The sequence below is a fragment of the Orbicella franksi genome, chromosome 4 (genome assembly GCF_964199315.1).
Source record: "Orbicella franksi chromosome 4, jaOrbFran1.1, whole genome shotgun sequence".
NCBI lineage: Eukaryota > Metazoa > Cnidaria > Anthozoa > Scleractinia > Merulinidae > Orbicella > Orbicella franksi.
The window spans coordinates 20872301-20892300 of record NC_138148.1 but is presented as its reverse complement, the minus strand read 5'-3'; the positions used below and the strand labels follow the sequence as shown (position 1 = coordinate 20892300).

Sequence of the window (20000 nt, the reverse complement as noted above, 5' to 3'; positions counted from 1 at the left end):
AAACATGAAGTCTGGTTTATAAGCTTATGTTTATGTGATTGGCATGACTGAATGTTGAACTACTGATTTGTATCGATTGTTTACTTTATTTGGCGACAAACTTTAAACCTGAGAATATTGTGATGACAATGAGTGAGTAGTATAAAGTGTCGCACCACCCCGCTGTTCCTTCCGCCATTTTGAATGACCCGCGTCAGTGAAACATGGTTTGTATACAAACAATTTAAATCTTTTGTTTCTGTAATATCACCGAAATGTTTAAATCGTCTATAACGTTCTTCCTAACTTTCGATAACTTGACATTCTTCAAAAGATGGAATTAAAAGATCCTTGGTACAATGTAAACTTGTTACATGTATAACTTGGAAATTCCAAATACCTGCGTTACTGCAAACAAAAATAGAACAAACATAGAAGCTGCCAGGCTATGCAAAGACTTGAAATACTGAAGATACGTATCCCTAGTGACGGCTCCCTCTTGCTTAGTTTCTTTGGGAAGGATATCCTCGTCCTTAAAATAAAGAAAATATTAGACAATTTCTAGCACGACCTGTTTCATTCTAAGATAAAAATACTTCAAAAGATCGTGTTTTACGACAAGTCTCAAGCCATAAACTTACAAAAATGGAGATTTCAGTTTCTGAGGTTAAAATTGATAACTGACTTTCCATCAGGAGGCTTGTCCTGTGAGAGGAGCGTGACTGCACACTGTCCGCACGAGCCAGAGAAAGACTATGACTGTGAAGGCGACTTAATGTTCGTTTCATTTTACGCTCCATTTGATTTGGTTCGTCATCAGATTCGATGGCAGAATCATCTTCGTCTTCCTCAATTAGTAGTGCCATGAAGTCAATGCCAGATTTAGAAAGATCTTGATATGTGCCCTGGCCAATGCATTCACCCTTCAAGAAAATGTGCAATTTACAAATAGTTTGTCAACAGTCAATATAAATACACACAATTTTAATTTTTCACACATTTTAATTGACCTTCACACCGTCATACATACATACATGGTTTAATTAATTAGCCTTTAGTTTTTACCACCATAAAGTAATCAACACCTTACTTACCTCTGCAATGTCATTACATTCATTTACCACAGTAACAAACAGAACACTGCTTTAGTGTACCATTATCAAAAGCCTACAAAACGATTCTGAAACTGAAAATATGATATACTTACGTCTGACAGGACTAGCAGCTCGTCAGCCTCCTTCAAATACTGCAGCTGATGGGTAACCAAGATACGAGGTTTGCTTGACAAATAACCACAGATGCACCTAGAAACATGCAGTAAGTAACATAACAATTCTAGGTATGAGAAAGGAATCTTGGCAAAAAGAATTAAACCAAATCCTTGTACAACATTTTTTGAACAAAACATTGCAAAAGTCTGGAAGAAAGAACAAAGACTACCTCGGCTGCAGAAAAATGATCCATTTTGTTTGCACAGATGCACAATAGCATAGCATTTTTTTATTTTATTTTATACTTGGAAATGGAAGTACTGCCTCTTCTCAAAACGCTGCTGGGATAATTTCAACCGCACATTCTACAGGACTGACAGAGTAGACTCTATTCCATCTTTATTCTTGGTTGAATAAATCTCATGTATATCATGAGAAATTAAAACTTTGTAAAAAACAAGGTTCAATGTATTTTTCAAACTTATTCACAAAAGAGAAGTGGTTCTGAATTCAGATGTGCAAAATGAGGCATTGTATATCTCAAGTGAACTAACTTATCAAACAAATGTCTTCCAACATCTGCATCTACAGCACTGAGGGGATCATCCATAAGATAAATATCAGCATCCGCATACACAGCCCTGGACAATTAAAAAAAACAATTAGCACATTATTACAAGAAAAAGTTCAACGTTGTTTGAGTGATATCATTGATGTGTGCATTTTGGTTTAAGAGTTGCTTTTGGATTAAATTTGTTCTGAGAGGTTTGATTACTTTTTTCATACTTAATATCATAATCTGAAACAAAGGAAAATACAAAACAAATTAGCAGTGGCAGATCCAGACCTTGAGCTAAGCGGGGAGGGGGTTGTTTTTGCTCACCCTACTGGTTTTTCTTCCTTCTGTGATTTTTTCTTTTTGTACCCAAAATAGGGGGGCCAGGTCCCCCAGGCCCCTCCCCTAGATCCGCCACTGATTAGGTTCAACAATTTGAAACCAAAAGTCGAAGCATATGCACGTTATAATGATCCAACAAAAAGCTTTGTTACATGAATGGTTAAAGGAACCCCTCAGATAGGATGACTGGCATCTTACATCTCAACTTAAATAAATGACACTGAGACCACTTCTCTGACCAAAAAACTCTGTTTTATTGCACCTGAAATCCACCCACATCTTCTATTGACATTGACCATCATATATAATTCTTGTTACATTGTAGCCACCTTTTTACTGTAGGTAGGTAGGTAGGTTGCCTTCATTTATACACGATATGTATGAAAGCTGGAAACTTGTGGTGTTGAGTACAATACATTACTTCTAGATTTTTACTATACATATCCCTTCCAATGTCACTTGATATGATCAGATTCTCTACGATATACCTCTAAAATTCCAAGTAGTAAAAGTTTGTTCATACAGTCAAACCACTATTATGTGGCCACCTATTAAATGGCCACCCCTGTTAGGCGGCCAGTGATCAAAGTCCCAACAACGGCTTTTCTATTGTTTTTATCTCTATTAGGCCAGCCCCTATGAAGTGGCCACCATCCATTTCACCACGGGTGTCTGTTTAATAGGGTTTGAACTGTGGTAGCACTTTAAACATTTCATTACATATGTGGAAGCCAGAATGCCCAACTATCATATTTTCTAATATTGGATATGTATCACACACTGTTGATAATATTAGATTTACAAAAAACATAACAAAGGAGAAAAAGTCTAAAGTTACCTTGCCAAATTTACTCTTGCCCTTTGCCCTCCACTCAGGGAGACACCTCGTTCTCCAACAAGAGTCATGTCACCTTCAGCTAACAAGTCAATATCCTATGAGAAGCATTTCAAAATTAAAATAATATGAGAGGAGTGTTGAGGAATAAAGCAAGAAAGGTCCTCTCAGTATTAATTGATTCATGTTCACCATCTCATCTGTCCTCATTGCACCATGGGATGAGGCCCACCTAAGTAATTCTTTCTACTTAAACAATTTGCACAGGTGAGTACATGATTTTGAGTGCAATTTGGAACAAACAAATACAAGTAAACGCACAAGAGCCCATAGAACAAGTGCAATTTGTAGTCCTTGAAAAATGTAGAAGTGCTTCCTTGTTTCAAATTGCATGAGAAAAATCATTTGATTATTAATTAATAATATATAAGCAACTGATATATTAAACATTACAATGTAATGAAAGTCCATGGAAACTACCTGTATAGTCCATAAGAAACCATATTATTTCAACTATACCTTTTGCAGTGCACAAGTCTTGATCACTTCATAGTACCTGCCCTCTTCATATTCACCTCCAAAGATAATGTTTTGCCGTAATGAGCCATTATAAATCCAAGCCTGCTGTGATGCATAACCAATTTTGCCCCTCGCAGTAATTTGGCCTTCAGACATAGGTAGTTCCCCCAAAATAGACAACAGAAGAGAAGTCTATGCAATGAACAAAAAGTAAAAATTTGAAAAGTTTAAAGCTGAACTAATTATATGTGAAAATTTTTCCCATTTAAGTCTCCTTATTGGACGTTTTTGAACAGGGAGGCAAGAAAATGACAAAGTAATTCCTTTGAAAGGTTACCGTGAATGGTACAAAAAAATCTTACAACAACACAAGGAAAATATACCTACCAAGTCAGATCATGTGCACTGCACACGTGTACAAAGATATGTCTAAGAATGAGGAGGAGCATAAATACAGAACCCTCTGGTAAATAGGTAGGTAAGGTAAAGTCTCTATATGAGCCAAGTGGCCCATCAGGCCAAAGCTTATCCCAGTTTCGATAGCATGACACAAATAAGAGTATTCCTACTCCCCCCTAGATGGGATGCTAGTCCATTGCAGAGTTCCCCCAGTATTAAGTTTGCCAGTACTCATTTATACACCTGGGTAGAGAGAGGCACTGTGAGAGTAAAGTGTCTTGCCCAAGTACACAACACAATGTCCCCAGCCAGGGCTCAAACCCAGAGCGCTTGATCCAGAGACGAGCGCACTAACCATGAGGCCACCGCACCTCCCACAGGGTTTGTTTTTTATTGTTCAATAGCATACAATTCAATGTTAATTTTTGGGTCAAAACAATTTTTAGTCTGGTTGTAAATTAAGGTGCCACTTTATTGTGGAAATGGAATTTTTACCTGACAGGAGATTGACACAATTTTTTTGGAGAAGTATAGTAATAATTTCTTGTAGAGTAAATGTTTTATGCAAGTGAATATATGAAAGAACATATATTTGAACTGCGGAGAAAGATATGAAGACTTGATTCATCATCACAGTTATACACAACTTAAGCAGTTGTGAAATTAAAGCCTGAAAAAATTCAGGCTTGAACATGATTTGAACCTATGACCTCTGCAATACCGGTGCAGTTCTTTATTTATAACACACAGTATTTACACTACCAACCTTTCCAGAACCAACTGGTCCAATAATTGCTAGTAGTTCACCCTTTGAAAAAATAATAAACAACAATAAATTAAAGCAAATTTATCAAATCAAATAAGCCACCTTAAAAAGCAACTGGGACAAAATTCTGAGCTCACCGGTGCAACTTCAAAGCTAAGATTGCTGAGGGTCGGCTTCTGTTCCTGGAATTTAAAGCAAATTGAGCCTCCTTTAGAAAATATAACTAAAATATTGATCAAGAAAGTACCGGTACTCTTTACATACAATAAAGCATACCGTTAACTGCCAGATAAGAGTACTAATTAAGACCAAAAAAAATAATATGGGCTAGTGGCTAAAACCCGTTAAATTGGAAGAAGAAAATGTTGGAACGTTCCACTCACACTTAGTATGCCTGAAATGGCAAAATAGCAAGACAATTTCCTACACTATTCACCCTTATTTCACCCAAGTCCCTGAAAATGGGCATCACATTTTTTAAAACATGACATGGTAATACAAATCCGTTCAGTACCACAAAAAGTCCATGTATATGTAAAAGTTGAGTAGGTCAGGTCTAACTAATGCAAGTTAACCATGAGAACACAAATACAGTTTACCTGCTTTGCACTATTTTGATGCAATTCGTAATGCCTATTGTTGGCATAATGTTTCCATCTTCAATAGAGATCTCTTTAATTGTACATGGCTACTTTACCAAATCAACAATCAATTTTCAAGTTGTTAGCTTATGTTAAAATGTGTGGTTCCAGAAAATATCCAAACCTCCCCCACAGAAGGGATTTTTTTGTAACACCCCACCCCTCTGAAAATTCCAATTAAGCTTCATACATTTCTTTACATTTTTGGTCATACAGAATCCCCATCCCCAGGAAATCCCTTCTGTGGAGGAAGTATGGGTATTTTGGGGTTTGCACCATGAGAGTGTGGTTATAATAGGTTTACCACTGCCAAAAAAAATTTAACGGTTACCTTACTCCAGCTAGCATATATATTTTCGGCTTTAATGCCACAGTCTTGAGGTTTAGGCCTCAAGTTTGATGTTGTCAATCCCGGAGAGTGTAACTCATCTAGAAGTAGTAGTTTCTAAAAGTATAAGAGTGTATGTTAATCAAATAACCATAAATAATCACAGAAAAAAAACTATCTTTATACAATTTTTCATAAAAGAACAAGCACATTGTCTTAGCAATAAATATGTAATCAGCTGATGCCAAATCCACTTGTGATATCATCAAAGAGTTATTTATAGGGCGTTTATGCAAACCATGATGACAAAGGCAACAAGAACATCAAAAAAGGTTTAATTAGCAGAATAGAAAGTCTGAAATCTGGAATTGGCTACATGTATGCATGCCCTTAAAAAAACAAGTTGGTGTAACTTGATGACAAAGGCAACAAGAACATCAAAAAAGGTTTAATTAGCAGAATAGAAAGTCTGAAATCTGGAATTGGCTACATGTATGCATGCCCTTAAAAAAACAAGTTGGTGTAACTCTTCCTACTCAACAAGATTGTGTGCTCCCTGTGGTTCCAAGCCTTTCGGACCCTTACGTATTGGGATAGAAATTGTCCTACCCTAACCCCTAAAATGGGATGACAGCATTGCGTGATGAACAAACAATGAACTGCTGCAAGCAAGGATTCAAGCAGCAACAGCAACAGTATGTAAACGATGATCAAACATAATGTTTTGGTGGAGTGCAAAGCAAGCAACTATCTACAAATCACTTAGCCCTTTTTGACTTAGATGCAGTGGTGATCATATGTGTCGAAAGAGGGTCATAGATTCATGGTATTCGACCATTAAATAAGTTGACAGTTGGCAATGTACATGGGACGTTGTGTACACAAAAGCAAACTTCTGCTTTACGTGCGACGAATGGTGACGGAAACACGTCAATCGGTTTTTGGACCTGCCTTTTACCGCAAATAAGGTTAGAACATTTCGAAATTATCTGTTCTGTGTCTATTTCAACTTAATATAGCTCAAGACATGTGGCGCATGCTAAAATATATGTCTAACCCGTAAATCAAGATTTGACGACGGACGGTCAAATATCTGCATTTTTAACATACTTTGAAAAGCTCTCGCGTCCCTCACAATCATTTGCCCAAAGAAATTCCAAAGGAATCTGTAGATCATCCTTCTGCGATTCAACCACCAGAAGCTTAATCCATTTGAAGGTTTTGCACATGGTGAAAATCAATTATTTTTACGAAGTACTTTTAAGTGAGTGAAATACATGTCTTCGAAATTTAATTATTTTACACCCAACAAAAACCGCAGCATTCCCTAAAATCAACCCAGTACACAATTAAACATTGCACAAAAATATTTGAGTGTTTTAAAGATGGAAGAATGATGTGGTTTTGCATGCAAGGCTCTCAAACTTGTTTAATAAAATGGTGCGTCAAATGACGATTTTAACGGAATTTGGTAATTTGCATATTTCTTTGAAATAAAAGGATATTTTGCCAAAAAAACTATCCAGTAGTTTTTGCCATGCCTCAGCCTATCTACCGTAAAAATATGAGCGAAATCGAATTTTCGACCCTTGCCGAGTTCTTTTCCATATTTATGGACAGGGACTCTTAACATGTTGATGTGAGGATACACATACTGTAGTTCTAACACCAATACGCACACTAAATAGACCTAGGGATACATGAAATTCTTAAGTAGAGTATGAAGTAGTCTTTCAATCTATGTCATTCTCGGCATTGTCATTGTGCTTGAATGTGTAAACTCCCTAATGCCAAAGAGCACCTCTGTTCTAGATGAACATGTAAACCACTCAGTCATACACTTACTTGAATTCGCTCAATAGAGACTCTTCCTTCATTCATGAGAGTAATGGCAACAGGAAAAAACAGTGCCATTACTAAGCGAACAGAGTTGAATAGTGATAGACAAGTGAAGACCTTCTGGGCAGTTAAAATTTCACCAGTTAACACATAGGTCATGAATGTCACAAAAGTAACCAACACTGAAGAACTGAAGAAGAATGACATAAATGCACCACGTACATAGGCCAGCTTGCGAAACCAGGAAAGCTCAGAGCTGAGTAGAATAAAAATTCACTATTAATTGAAAAATCTGTGACAGCTACGGTAAATACCGTGAGTTCCCCTTAGCAAACAAATGAAAGGTGGGCCAAATTGCTCATGATTCAAATGATGGATACTGGTAACCTTCAGTCTCTCTCAAGAAAATTAGCTTGCTACAATATGTTTATGTAACTTTGTTTTGCCTCAACCTTTCATCAAAAATTGGTTTCGTAAGCTTTAGGCTACAGCTTTTGCATCACCCTAGGAAGTCCATTCTTTGGATGAAAATTGTTAAAATTTATAGAAAGCACAACTGTCTTTTTGTTCAAAAGCAGTTCTCAAAAGACTTTTTAATCTCAAAATTTATTATTGATAGGATTAATAAGTAATCACACTTCATGTCAAACAATTCAGAGAATACTTGTTCTTGTAATTTCAAAAAGGTTAATCACACTGCATACCCCTCTGATTTTGAAATTAATTTATTTGTGCGATTACTCCATGAATAGTACTCCACTCAGTCCAGATACTATTACTGATGAATCATTATGAAATTTGTTATCCTGCCTAAAATTGTGATAAATAATCAAAAACTAATAATATTTACAAGTACGTACTTACATCCTTATTTTGCTGATCCACTGAGTTATTGAATCCTCCCAAGTATACAATTTAATCACTCGCATACCACTAATTACTTCATTCATCACTTTCACACGCTCATCGATTAAACGGGAAACTTGACGCCTTAGGGATAAAACAAAGCCTCAGTTCTCAGGAGAAAAAGTGAAGCCTTGGAGCCGAATGGCTTGTAGCTGCCAGAGCTTATCCCGGTTTCTGTAGCATGAAGCCACTAGGAGTATTTCTACTCCCCCTGGACGGGATGTTAGTCCATGGCAGGTCACTCCCCTGCAATTTGCTAGGTTTCCCCAACAATTTGCCGTTACCCATTTATACTCCTGGGTGGAGAGAGGCACTGTGAGAGTTAAGTGTCTTGCCCAAGAACACAACACAGTGTCTCCGGCCAGGGCTCAAACCCGGACCGCTCGCTCCGGGAACAAGCACACTAACCATGAGGTCACCGCACCTCCCTCAGCAGTACTAAGGGAAAATAAGCAAACATCAAAACTATCCAACAAGGATCATTTGGACCCACAAGTTTATACACACACCCAGTAATCTCAACATAATCTGTTTGGGACAGACAGATTCTGCCTCTCATTTTACTTCTATCTCATCCATTCCCAAGCAGATGAGATCTAGGTAACCTTTGTCTTGCAGGGCATTTAAGCCATAAACCATAAATTCAAATGTCAGAAAAAAACATACTTTTACATAACTAAATTAGTCTATTCATAACTTAATTAATCTACTCATCATAGAAAACATTCATGGCTAGCTTACACACAACCAGGAGAAACCTGACAAATTTGAACCAGACTGCTCAGGGATAACACCACAAAAAAATTAAGCTGGCACTGTTAAGGTATCAGCCAACCCCAGGGGGGGGGGGGGGGGCTACTTTGGGAATTTCTGGGTGGGGGTGTGCCGCTGGGACCCTGGAACCCTTAGCCTATACCAGAGCTAGTTCAGCTGAATTTTGCTACCCTATACAAAAGTAAACTTCCCAAATCCCCCCATCTATCAACACTGTTGAGGCTGATTTGCGAAAATTTAAACTTGCCGATTTGATTTTTTTATATTTTTGAGTGACAATTCCTGGTCTCCTTAGTCTAGATAAACTCTTCAACCAACTAGTCAGTTTTGTGAAAAATTATACCCTATTCTAGACCCAAACTCTCTGATTTATATACCCTATCCTAGAGTAAACTGCTCGAAAACCATACCCTTCACAGCGGCACATACCTATATAGCCCATATATGGCAGTGCCCCCCCCCCCCCCCGGGCAGCCAACCCAAAATCGACCATTTTACATAATTTTGGATTGTAATATGATTCGATAAATCTTAGGAATAGCTTTCGTTTAAAAAAAATCCACAAAAAAATGTTATTCGTACAGGACGTTATTAAGCAAAAACAATTTTGCCATCTTAATTATTCTAATTAGCCGCTGACAACTCTTGTCATCACGTTGTCAAATAAGGAGAGGTTACGTGACAGCTAAGCACATATGTATTTGTGTTTCACTAAACACACGCGATTCGCGATTCTTGGAAGCTCTCAAAGTTGCTGTCTTGTGAAATCTTGTCAAATCTTGTGAAAAAGAAAAAAAGATCATGTCCCTTTTCTTCGTCAAAGCTAAGACCAAAGAAAGGGAAGAAAGCATTTAGCTGTGAATCGGCAGCAGACCTCGCTTCAAGCGACAAAGGTTCTTTCTTCAACCAAGACGAATGGCTTCAAGAAATCTAAGAACATGAATGCAAACCGGATACGAGTGAAAAGCAGTCGGTTGAAATGAGTGCAAGTCATTCTAAAATTTGATTAGAAGAAGCCAAAGAAGAACAAGAAGATGTTGGATCGTGCGTAAAGTTGAATGGTCGAACCATTGTTTCTGGAGAAAACCTGCAAGAAAAGCTTCGTGAGTCAGTTTCGTGTCAATTCTGTCACAGGGACATTGAACTGCAGGAGAATGTCGGCACCGGACTGTTAGCTGCTGCCTCTGCTGCATCTTTACAAACCTAGCTATAATCAAAGATAAAGTCATTAAGATGTTTTCATTGCTGCATGCAATCTGAACTATTTGAGAAGTCAGTCAAATGATTCGGCATTTACTAACCTCAAGGAATAAATTGTTGGGCCGGTCTTGGAAGTGGCTTTTTATCAATGAGATAGTTTCCCACCACCACGAAAATTTGTCTGTTTCTTGTTACCTGTCAAACTACTATTGTTCAAGAAAACTGATACTTTCTTTTATCGATCAACACTTTATTTGCTTGATGCCTAGGTGTCACTAATCTCATTGTGGTTGAAATTCTATTTTTCCTTGTTTCTCGATATGAAAATTTGGGCGAGTTGTGCATGCATTTTGAACTCCAACTCGGCAGCCCCTGGACCAATTTGGCTGAAATTTGGCCAAATTGTTGTCAGATAGCTTACCTACAAAACCATGTCTGCGAATTTTAATTCTTCTTTTCATTTCAAAGTTATAGCCTATTTTCCACTGGTGGTGGCAATAATTTCTCATCCCCGAATATATTTGCTTGTAAAAATAAAACAAACGCACATTCCAGAAATCTGACACACATTTTTTTAGGCAAACATGTAAAGAAATGAAAGCCGTATTAATCGTTTTCTTCTGCTTGTTTTTGGTGAGTGTGGAACTTAATGAATGAAAACACTTAGCTTTGGAAAAACCTCCTCATATTTTAAGCGCATTAAAGTTTTATACCTTTTAAAGGGAATTAGCTATAATCGTGATTATAAAGCTTTCAAAAAATATACGGTTTATAGGGGTTTGTGTTGAAACAAAGAGCACTAGAACAATCCACGCGCATACGGCTCCGGTGGGTTGGCTGATACCTTAAACAAGCTCAACCAATTTTTCTGGCCTGTTCACCCTCAATGTTAACCAAAGTCTTGGTTTCCTAGTGGAATTAGGCCAATTATAAGCTCTCTTTCAGCTGGTAAAGTTAGCCAGCAGCCAGCTCTTAGGTATATCCCTGTCTCTGAATATTGTTATAGTGAGTTTCCCACACTGGCCATTAACACAGCAAATACACTGCAACATATTTTTTACCACTCAGTTACAGGTTTTGATGATCTCTCATTACAAGACAATTACAAGACAGTCATTATGTGCAGAAAACTAATATGTAATCATCACAGGCCTGCAATGCACGAAGTGGGTTAGGCCAACTAGCACCATAGGACTGCAATGCGTGCACAAGGCTATATATTCCAACATTGTAGGATATGATGCAGGACTATCATAAGGCTGTGATTCCATTATAAGCCTTCAATGCATGCAGAGGGCTAGATAATCTAGCATGATTATAGACCTTCAGTACAATGTGTGCAGAGGGACAAACTAGTATCCTAAGCCTGTAATAGTAATGCAGAGGGCTTTGTAATTTATTGACCTTAACTTTGGACTGCACAACTCTATACACAGGACCATACATCTAAAAGACAGTCACAAGTCCATATGAAGAAATGGTTGGAAACCAGTTGACATGAAAAGAACTTACAGTTGGATATATTTTGTTCAAAATTGACCTAATGACATGCCATGTTATTCTCATTTCAGCAGATTGCATTTCCAGGGTGGAAGAGACATACCTGAAATACATGAGAGCATCACCCATTTTAATTTGCATGGGAACCAAAATAAACAAAAGCCCCATGCCAGCAAGAGATGAGGCACCAATCTCTCTCCACAGAAGTCCAAGTACAGCAAGTGCTTCTACTGGCCCAAGTATCAGGTAGTGGAGGAAGAAACAAGCCTAATCAAAGTAAAACCAAACATACTAATACAGATCACCTGTCATTCTCATCGCAATGATCAACAGGAAAATGATCAGAAACCACAACATGCTGCATACCCAGTCAAACTTCTGAGTGTCAGAAGAAACCAGGTTTACAATGTTGCCAGTGGTTGTACTTGCCAGTGCTGCACTGCTTAGTCTCAACACCTAGGATTGCAAAGAAAGGCAAGTTAAAATGTCATTATATCTATTATTTAACTATTAAATTTATTTATTCATTTAATATGTAACTACTTATTAGAGTGTTCCCAATTAGCTCTATTTTAAAGCTTAATGTTATAGACACTCAAATAAAGTTGATGTTGTTGATGTTGTTGTTATGTTGTCATATGTCATACAATATTAAGTATACTCACCTGGTTGAGGATTGTGGCAGTCTAAGATCTAAAACTATTGCAGCTCTTAAATAACAAAACATAATCACTGCGGTGGAATGGAACGTGGACACAAATATAGATTTGCTTAAAGTCTTATTTTAATCGCCATGTGCTTGGCCTGACAAGAGATTACATGATGCATGGGGCGCACATGCCCGTATATGATGTGTCACGCTGGACATACCGTGACATCCCCCTCTTTCTGAAAAGAGGTCCTAGTTACATGCAGATAAATCAATAAAAGGGGACATGATAATCAATGCTAATCAAATTAATCAAACGTCTATCAAACAACAACAGGAACTAAGAACAGTTTCATGGGTGTAAATAGGAACCCAATATCAATAAAAGAGTTTTTGTTTGTCCCTATTTAATCCTTGAACTTGGTTGGGACACGGGTGATGCGTCCAGTCCTTGTAACTTGGCTCTTTGGGTGATAACAGGTTCCTTCACTGGTTACAACAGCACCTGCTGGCTCGAGATCAATTTGCCTCTTGCTGCACAGTAGTTGGAGAAATAGTGACTGATCTGGTGTTGGTGTACTGTCTTGAGGACTGGCTTCTGACAACGGGGGTGGTCTGGTCACCTTGTCATTGGGTATGTGTGCGTCTTTGGGGTCGTCGTAGGTGGAGTGTTACTGCCAGCTGAGGGGGGGTATTTCACTCTGGCTCCTTGGTCTCAGGTGCTCCCTCGTTCTCTGGTAGATCTTCCCTTGAATGTCTACCATGTAGGTTCGGGGGCGCTCCATTGGCTGTGGCCTATTTAGCACAGTTCCTGGCTGCCAGGTATTCTTCAAGGTGTTCCAGACGAACACTAGTTCTTGGTTGTTAAGGGCCTTCTTGTCGCTACCAGCCTTCCTGTCATAGAATACTGCTTGCCTCTCTTGGCATTTCTGGTTAGCTTCATGGTGGAGGTCATCATTCGGGTGTTTGGACTTCAGTGCGCTTCTGCTGCTTGGGAGTGTCGTTTCGGGTTTACGTCCAAACAGCAACTCGTGGGGTGATGGCATCTGGTCACTAAGGGGAGTCGTGCGATACATCCATAAGGCTGTGTAAGGGCATTCCTTCTCCTCTAGTGCTTTTCTTAATAGTGACTTGCAGGTTCCAATTGCCCTCTCTGCCAGGCTGTTGGCTTGGTGGTGGTATGGGGAACTACAGTGTAGTGTGATGCCACTTTGTTCGCATTTGGTTTTGAATCTTTCGCTGATGAACTGAGATCCGAAGTCGGCAATGATAGTGGCTGGTAGGCCATATTCTGCAAGGATGCTTGTGAAGTGGTTGCACACGGTGTGGCTGGTCATGTCGTTGAGGAGTCTCATCACAGGGAATCTTGAGTAGTAATCGACGACCATAAGGTACTTCTCCTTGTTAAATTCAAAGATGTCCGTGCCGAGCTTCTCCCATGGTCGGGTTGGAAGGTCTGGCTGCAAAAATGGGTAGTCTGGGTTGAGCTGGCTTGTGTTTGTTACATAGGTCGCAGTCCTTTACCATCTGCCTGATGTCAGCGGAGATACCGGGCCAGAACACTGATTCTCTAGCTCGGAGGATGCATTTGTTCTCTCCTTGATGTCCCAGGTGGATCGCTTGGAGAACTTGGTTTCTCATGGAGGCTGGTACGACGATCCTGCTACCTTTTAGTACTAGACCGTTCTCTAAGGTGAGGTCGCATCAGAAGTTCCAAAACTCCCATAGTTCTTGCGGGCATTGTTTTCTGTAGGGAGGCCAGCCATTGTAGATGGTATTCTTCAGTAGATTCATGGTAGGATCTTGTACTGTAGAGGACTTTACTGCTGTTAGGTCAATGGGAGTGGATATGAAGTGGATGTTACGCTGTGATGCGGTGTCCTTAGTCGTGGTCTCAGTGCCATGTGTTGCTCTCGTGTGACACACTCGTGACAGGGCGTCGGCAACTGGGATGGATCTCCCCGGCTTGCACTGGACATTGATATCAAATCGCAGGCATCTAAGAAGTAGCCTCTGCAGCCGGCCTGGAGCCTCATTGATGTTTTTCTTGAAAATTTGTTCCAAGGGGGAGTGATCGGTTTCAACTGTCACGTTTCGACCGAGCAGGTAGTACTCAAACTTCTCCAGGCCATATGTGACTGCCAGACACTCGCGCTCAATATTAGAATATCTGGACTCTGCGTCGGTGAGTGACCAGGACGCCATGGCGACAATGTGTTCATTCCCTTGAGAGTCTGACTGTCTTAGCCAGGCCCCAATGCCTGTTTTGCTTGCGTCACACTGAAGGATCGTGGGTGTACTCGGATCTGGGTCATAATAGGAAATGAGTTTGGACGCACAGAGATCTTGCTTAATCCTATCGATTGCCTGCTGGTGGTGGGGCTCCCAGCTAAAATGGACGTTCTGCTTGGTTAGCTCTCTTAGTGGCGATGTTAGGTCCGCTAGCTTTTTTGAGAAGCGGTTCAGGTAAGTTACCATGCCCAGGATAGTCTGAAGCTCCCCCTTGTTTGATGGGCTCTTCATGTTGTGGATTGCTTCAAGCTTCTCCTTCGCTGGTTGGATTCCATTCTCTGTCAGAACGTGCCTGTAGAAGTCGACTTGTGCCTGCTTGAACCGCAGCTTTTCAGAGTTTAGGCTGACATTGTGCTTGCGGGTGGCCCTGAGCATTTCACAAAAGGCTTGGTCGTGCTCTGATTGGGTTGAGCCGCATACCACGATGTCATCAGCAATCCCCATTACATTGGGGATGCCCCTGTAAACCTCATCAAGTTTGCGTTGAAAGATGTCTTGGGAGAGTTTGACCCCGAAGGGTAATCGTTTAAAATGGTACCGTCCGAAGGGAGTATTAAAGGTGCACAGCAGGCTTGACTCGCGGTCCAAGGTTACGTGCCAATAACCTTTTTTAGTGTCAACAACAGAGAAGAATTTCTTTCCATGCAGCTGGGGTAGGAGCTCATTGATGGTACAGGTGTAATAGTGCTCTCGACGTACACTCTTGTTGAGGTCCTTAGGATCAAGGCAGAGTCTGATCTTCTTTTTGCCTTCAGGAGTTTCTCTGATGTTACATACAATTGAGTTTACCCAGTCGGTTGGCTCGGTCACGGCTGTGATGACATCGTCCGCGATCATTTTATCAAGTTCCTCCTTGTATAAGGGAAGTATGTGTACTGGAACGGTGCGTGGCGGGTGGATGACTGGGACAGGATGGTCAATTAGCTGAATGTGATACTTCTCTCCCGGAAAACAGCCTAGCTTGTCGAAGCAATCTTGGTATTCTTCCATAACAGTGGGCTTGGATAGCTGACCACGTTGTGCCTCAGCTTCTGTCTTGGTTGGGGGAATGGTGTTAACTTCATCTAAATTTGTTGATATTATTCCCAGATTTTGGCATTGTCGGCACCCCAGCATAGATGGGTTTCCTGTGGCTTCCACGATGTTGCATTTGATATTGACTGACTTGTCCTTAAAGGAGACCTTTAAGGTGGCAACGCCAAGGTTTTCTATTTCAAAGCCTCCATATCCTCTAAGGACATTGCTGCATGGAAGGATAGTAATCAGGAATGGGAAGTGCTGTAGGTCTGCGGAGGTGATGACGCAGGCGTCTGCTCCCGTATCTACTTTCAGGCTCATGTCATGGACTTCATTAATCTTGACCTTGGCAAAGATTTTGTCTGGGTGGCTGTCGAGGGCGTTTAGTGATATTTCTTGGGTTTGCTGGTGCTTTGTTGAAGTGAGAGTTCCAAGAAATACAGTAATGGGTTCTGTGTCGCTTGTTTCTTCTTCTGATTCTTCTTTGAGAGTGTACTCATAATCATCCTCAAGGGGGTACTCATCCTCTAGGTGGATGTCCTGGCCCTGGTACTCTGGGCTACTCACGATCTGGTGAACCTTTTGAACCTTTTGCATGCACACTCTCACGTAATGGCCAGTCTTGCCACAGTGCTTGCATTTTGCATTCTTGGCAGGGCAATTCGCTGATTTATCATGGGTGTTTCCACATCTGAAGCAGCCTTTCGACTTGAATTGAAGTCGGCGAGGTTTTCTTTCGGTATGATCTCTTTGGTTTTGGTCGCCATAGGAAGTTTGGTGTGTGAAGCTTTGTCCCGGTGGGTGTTTTTTAGTCGAATATGCAGATTCTCTTTGAACTGTGTGAAGATCAGATTTCTCGTCACCTTTGGAAATTATCTTCATTTGTGCTTTAGTGCTTTCCTTGACTTTTGCCAGGTCGTAGCCTTGCTTGAAGGTTAGCCCGTTACCAAGAACTATTGCGTCTTTGCGTACTTTATCAGACGCCACGCCAAATACCAGCGTATCTCGGCCATGTTGTTTTTGAATGCTCGAAGTAATTGATGTGCTCTACAACTTGCGCTTGAATGAATTTATGTTCGAATGCTTGAAATGCTTCACCTGGAGGATCCAGTATCTTCTCAGGCCACCACTTCTGACACCATGCGGTGGAATGGAACGTGGACACGAATATAGATTTGCTTAAAGCCTTATTTTAATCGCCATGTGCTTGGCCTAACAAGAGATTACATGATGCATGGGGCGCGCATGCCCGTATATGATGTGTCACGCTGGACATACTGTGACAATCACTATGATAGCTTGCAATCATATGTTTCGATGTACCTTGTGAACACAATCAAATTTAAATGGCAAACTCAAAGTAAATGTATTTATCATGGGTTGTGTAACCTCGCCCCTGGGGTGTTATGTCATTGTGACATGTTGTCACAATGCTTCATTAACGGGGCATTGGTATATATCAGGTTGTCTTCATTTGTATTCATTCAAGTCATATGGCCACTTTTCCGCCAAAAAATTCAAATATCCAATGACTTTAAGGCCGACTAAAATTTTCAAGTACTGGCGTCTGGCATTATTGTAAACTTTATTCAGTAAAGTTATTATTCAGTATATATTTTCAGTTTTCGTTATTTTGTGCAGGTCGGTATATTCTCTCAAAGTCATTATTATGTAATTTTGATTGAAAGGACATAATGAAGAGGGTCATTCAAGGTTCGTGTTGACACACCCGGAAGTGGTTGTTCAATATATGATAAATAGAATATATTAACTGTTACTGAACTATCAATATTTTTGTTTCCATAACACAGTTAACAAAATACACAACTTCTTGTGTGTGACAAATTTTCTAGTCATTTCTTCACAATGATTACATAAAATAGGTCTTGATCTTCTATAATAGATGTGTTACACTTGTATATCCACAAAAAACCCTTAAAAATGCTTCACTTACCTTGTTGTACACAAGAGATGTGCAGGCAATCCTTACTCTCATGCCATAGCACTGTCGTAGGAATGTGAATGGTGTCATCAAAAAACTGGACAAGATGCTGCATACACAAACTCCCAATGCATACAGGAAGGCTTGTGTCTGTGTTGTAGTGGTTTTTTGGTTGAAATAGGTTATAAGGAAGCCAAGGAAGATGGGCTGAACTATCCGTAATGTGTCCTAGATCAATTTAAAGATGCATCAGATACTTAACACATAAGATATTTATGCATAACCTTATAGCATCTACATGTAAAGGATCTTTTGACTCCCTCAACAGCTAACCAAAGATCATTGAGGAAAGGACCTTTCAAGGATCCTTAAAGTGATTTTGACGATCCTTGATTTGAAATAAAACATCTTTATATATTAGCAATAATTAATCCTTACAAATACTTGCTGAGATGAATTCTCCAAGATCCTCACAGTTGTGATATACCTGTTACCATACGATCTTAAACAGATCTTAAATTGAAGGATCTTGTGAGATCCAATCGCGAGGGTCCAATAAACTCAACATGGTCTCCATTATTGTATGCTCTGTTAAGGACTACTTAAACTTTTCTATAATAATTTTTAAAGGCTACAAATCTGATGTCTCATCCAGTTTACTACATATAAAAGATGCCATGTGATGATAATGTAATAGTCAAAATAGAAGAGGGTTTTACTTTACAATTCAAAGATTCACTTGAAAATAAGATTTACTTGTTGATGTATTTGTTATTTTTTGATGGTTCAAATACATCACCGCAGACATTGCAAACTGAACTCACAGTGATTATTGCCAAAATACCAAGAGCTATATAGCCTTTTCCAAATGCCCTGATAACAGCTCGCAGAAGGCTTGGAGTTCTTCCTTTTTCGTCTGCATTGTATTTTTCCTTCTCCCACTCCCTTGAAATATAGTAGACAAAAAATAGTGATAACAACACATTACTTTTTCAACTTAATGGGTATGCGGAAATTAGCTTTAAGAGACCTCCTTTTTATACAAGACTGACTAATAACCAGTGAAGGCAAGGGAACTAAGTAACACTGTACCAAACCAACTTATTCTATATTTTGCAGTACTTCTGTAAATACAGTATGTTATTTTCTATGGATTTTCATCTTGTTTTCAGAAAATTAATAAAAGTTTAATCCCTGTAAAATTGTACCCTACCAAATCATTCATGCCTCTTCTACTTTGAACTCACTATTATTTCGCACTTACACCCCCATTTCCCTTGGATTTGCTTGTATTTGTTAGTCATTTACTGCTGTTATTTCAAACTCAGTTATTTCAAATTCTAAATTTCAAACTAATTTTTCTTTGCCTTGGCCTAAAATTAACTGCTTTTTTTTTAGTTCAAAGTTTTCTTAACCAGTGTTCCCTTCTGATCTCAAAGTACTTTCATATCAACTAATATCATATGGCAAGGTAGTCTTAAATGGAAACAGTCAAGAGCCATACATATTTTTGTTTTGAAAAGCATGGCCTGAGTTCCACATGATAAACTGCTTACTAACCTCTTTTGCTCAAGCCGTGCTAGGGAACATTGGCCCTCAGTCATTTTTATACCAACCTTGCTATGCTTGGTCTGTACTGCCAGGACTTGGACCAATATTCCCCAGTACAGCCCTCAAGCTCGCTTACTTACTTGTTCACAGGTTTCTATTTAATGCTTAAGGTGGCTCCCTATAGTTTTACAATCACATGCACACTGAGAACGAAAGCTCAAGTAATTTGCACGCACTCGAAGGACAACGTCAGTGTTTTTGGATATTTTCTGATGTCAACATGAGCACTAAAAGCAAAACTGACAATGAATTTTCCTACTTTTCCTTCGGTGACATTCCGTAAAATTTGGCAGATTGGTAGTAAATATTTTACTTCAGTCGGAGCTCGTTTTTCAGGGATATCTATAAGACCAGATCTTTTGCAGCAGCAAAAGACATAAATTCGAAAAAATCACAAAAACTGCCTTTACAAGCCCAGCTTTTTTCGTTTTTAAAATTCGTATCCCGCTGGAAGCAATGTGTTGTAAAAATTTTGGAAGATTTCACCAAAGAAAATTCAAGAAAATCACAAATAAAGCCACACAAACAGTAAAAACACATTTGTTTGGGCATTTATAATTCAAGACTAAACCCCAAAATTTTAACAGAGATGATAGGAAAACACTATTTAATCATTCCCTATTACACGTAATAAGTTTGAAAGGACTGGGTGTGAAAGCAAATGCAAAAACAGCATTCAAAACATAGCACTTGC

General features: G+C 39.4%; 1 protein-coding gene across 2 annotated transcripts in view; it reads right to left on the bottom strand.

Moving 5' to 3' along the window:
- The window catches only part of LOC145483686 (ATP-binding cassette sub-family C member 4-like), a 34121-nt gene that overhangs the window by 11131 nt on the left and 2990 nt on the right, over window positions 1-20000 (bottom strand). For both annotated transcript variants that reach the window (XM_081462228.1, XM_081462229.1), the window contains exons 4-18: window positions 18520-18640; window positions 17708-17923; window positions 12162-12251; window positions 11899-12062; window positions 8280-8405; window positions 7422-7671; window positions 5580-5693; window positions 4745-4789; window positions 4608-4649; window positions 3443-3634; window positions 2927-3021; window positions 1745-1831; window positions 1187-1283; window positions 621-902; window positions 380-511 (exon numbers count right to left, since the gene is read on the bottom strand). In XM_081462228.1, the coding sequence (XP_081318354.1) occupies window positions 380-511; window positions 621-902; window positions 1187-1283; window positions 1745-1831; window positions 2927-3021; window positions 3443-3634; window positions 4608-4649; window positions 4745-4789; window positions 5580-5693; window positions 7422-7671; window positions 8280-8405; window positions 11899-12062; window positions 12162-12251; window positions 17708-17923; window positions 18520-18640 (2053 nt within the window). The remainder of the gene's footprint in view (window positions 1-379; window positions 512-620; window positions 903-1186; window positions 1284-1744; window positions 1832-2926; window positions 3022-3442; window positions 3635-4607; window positions 4650-4744; window positions 4790-5579; window positions 5694-7421; window positions 7672-8279; window positions 8406-11898; window positions 12063-12161; window positions 12252-17707; window positions 17924-18519; window positions 18641-20000) is intronic.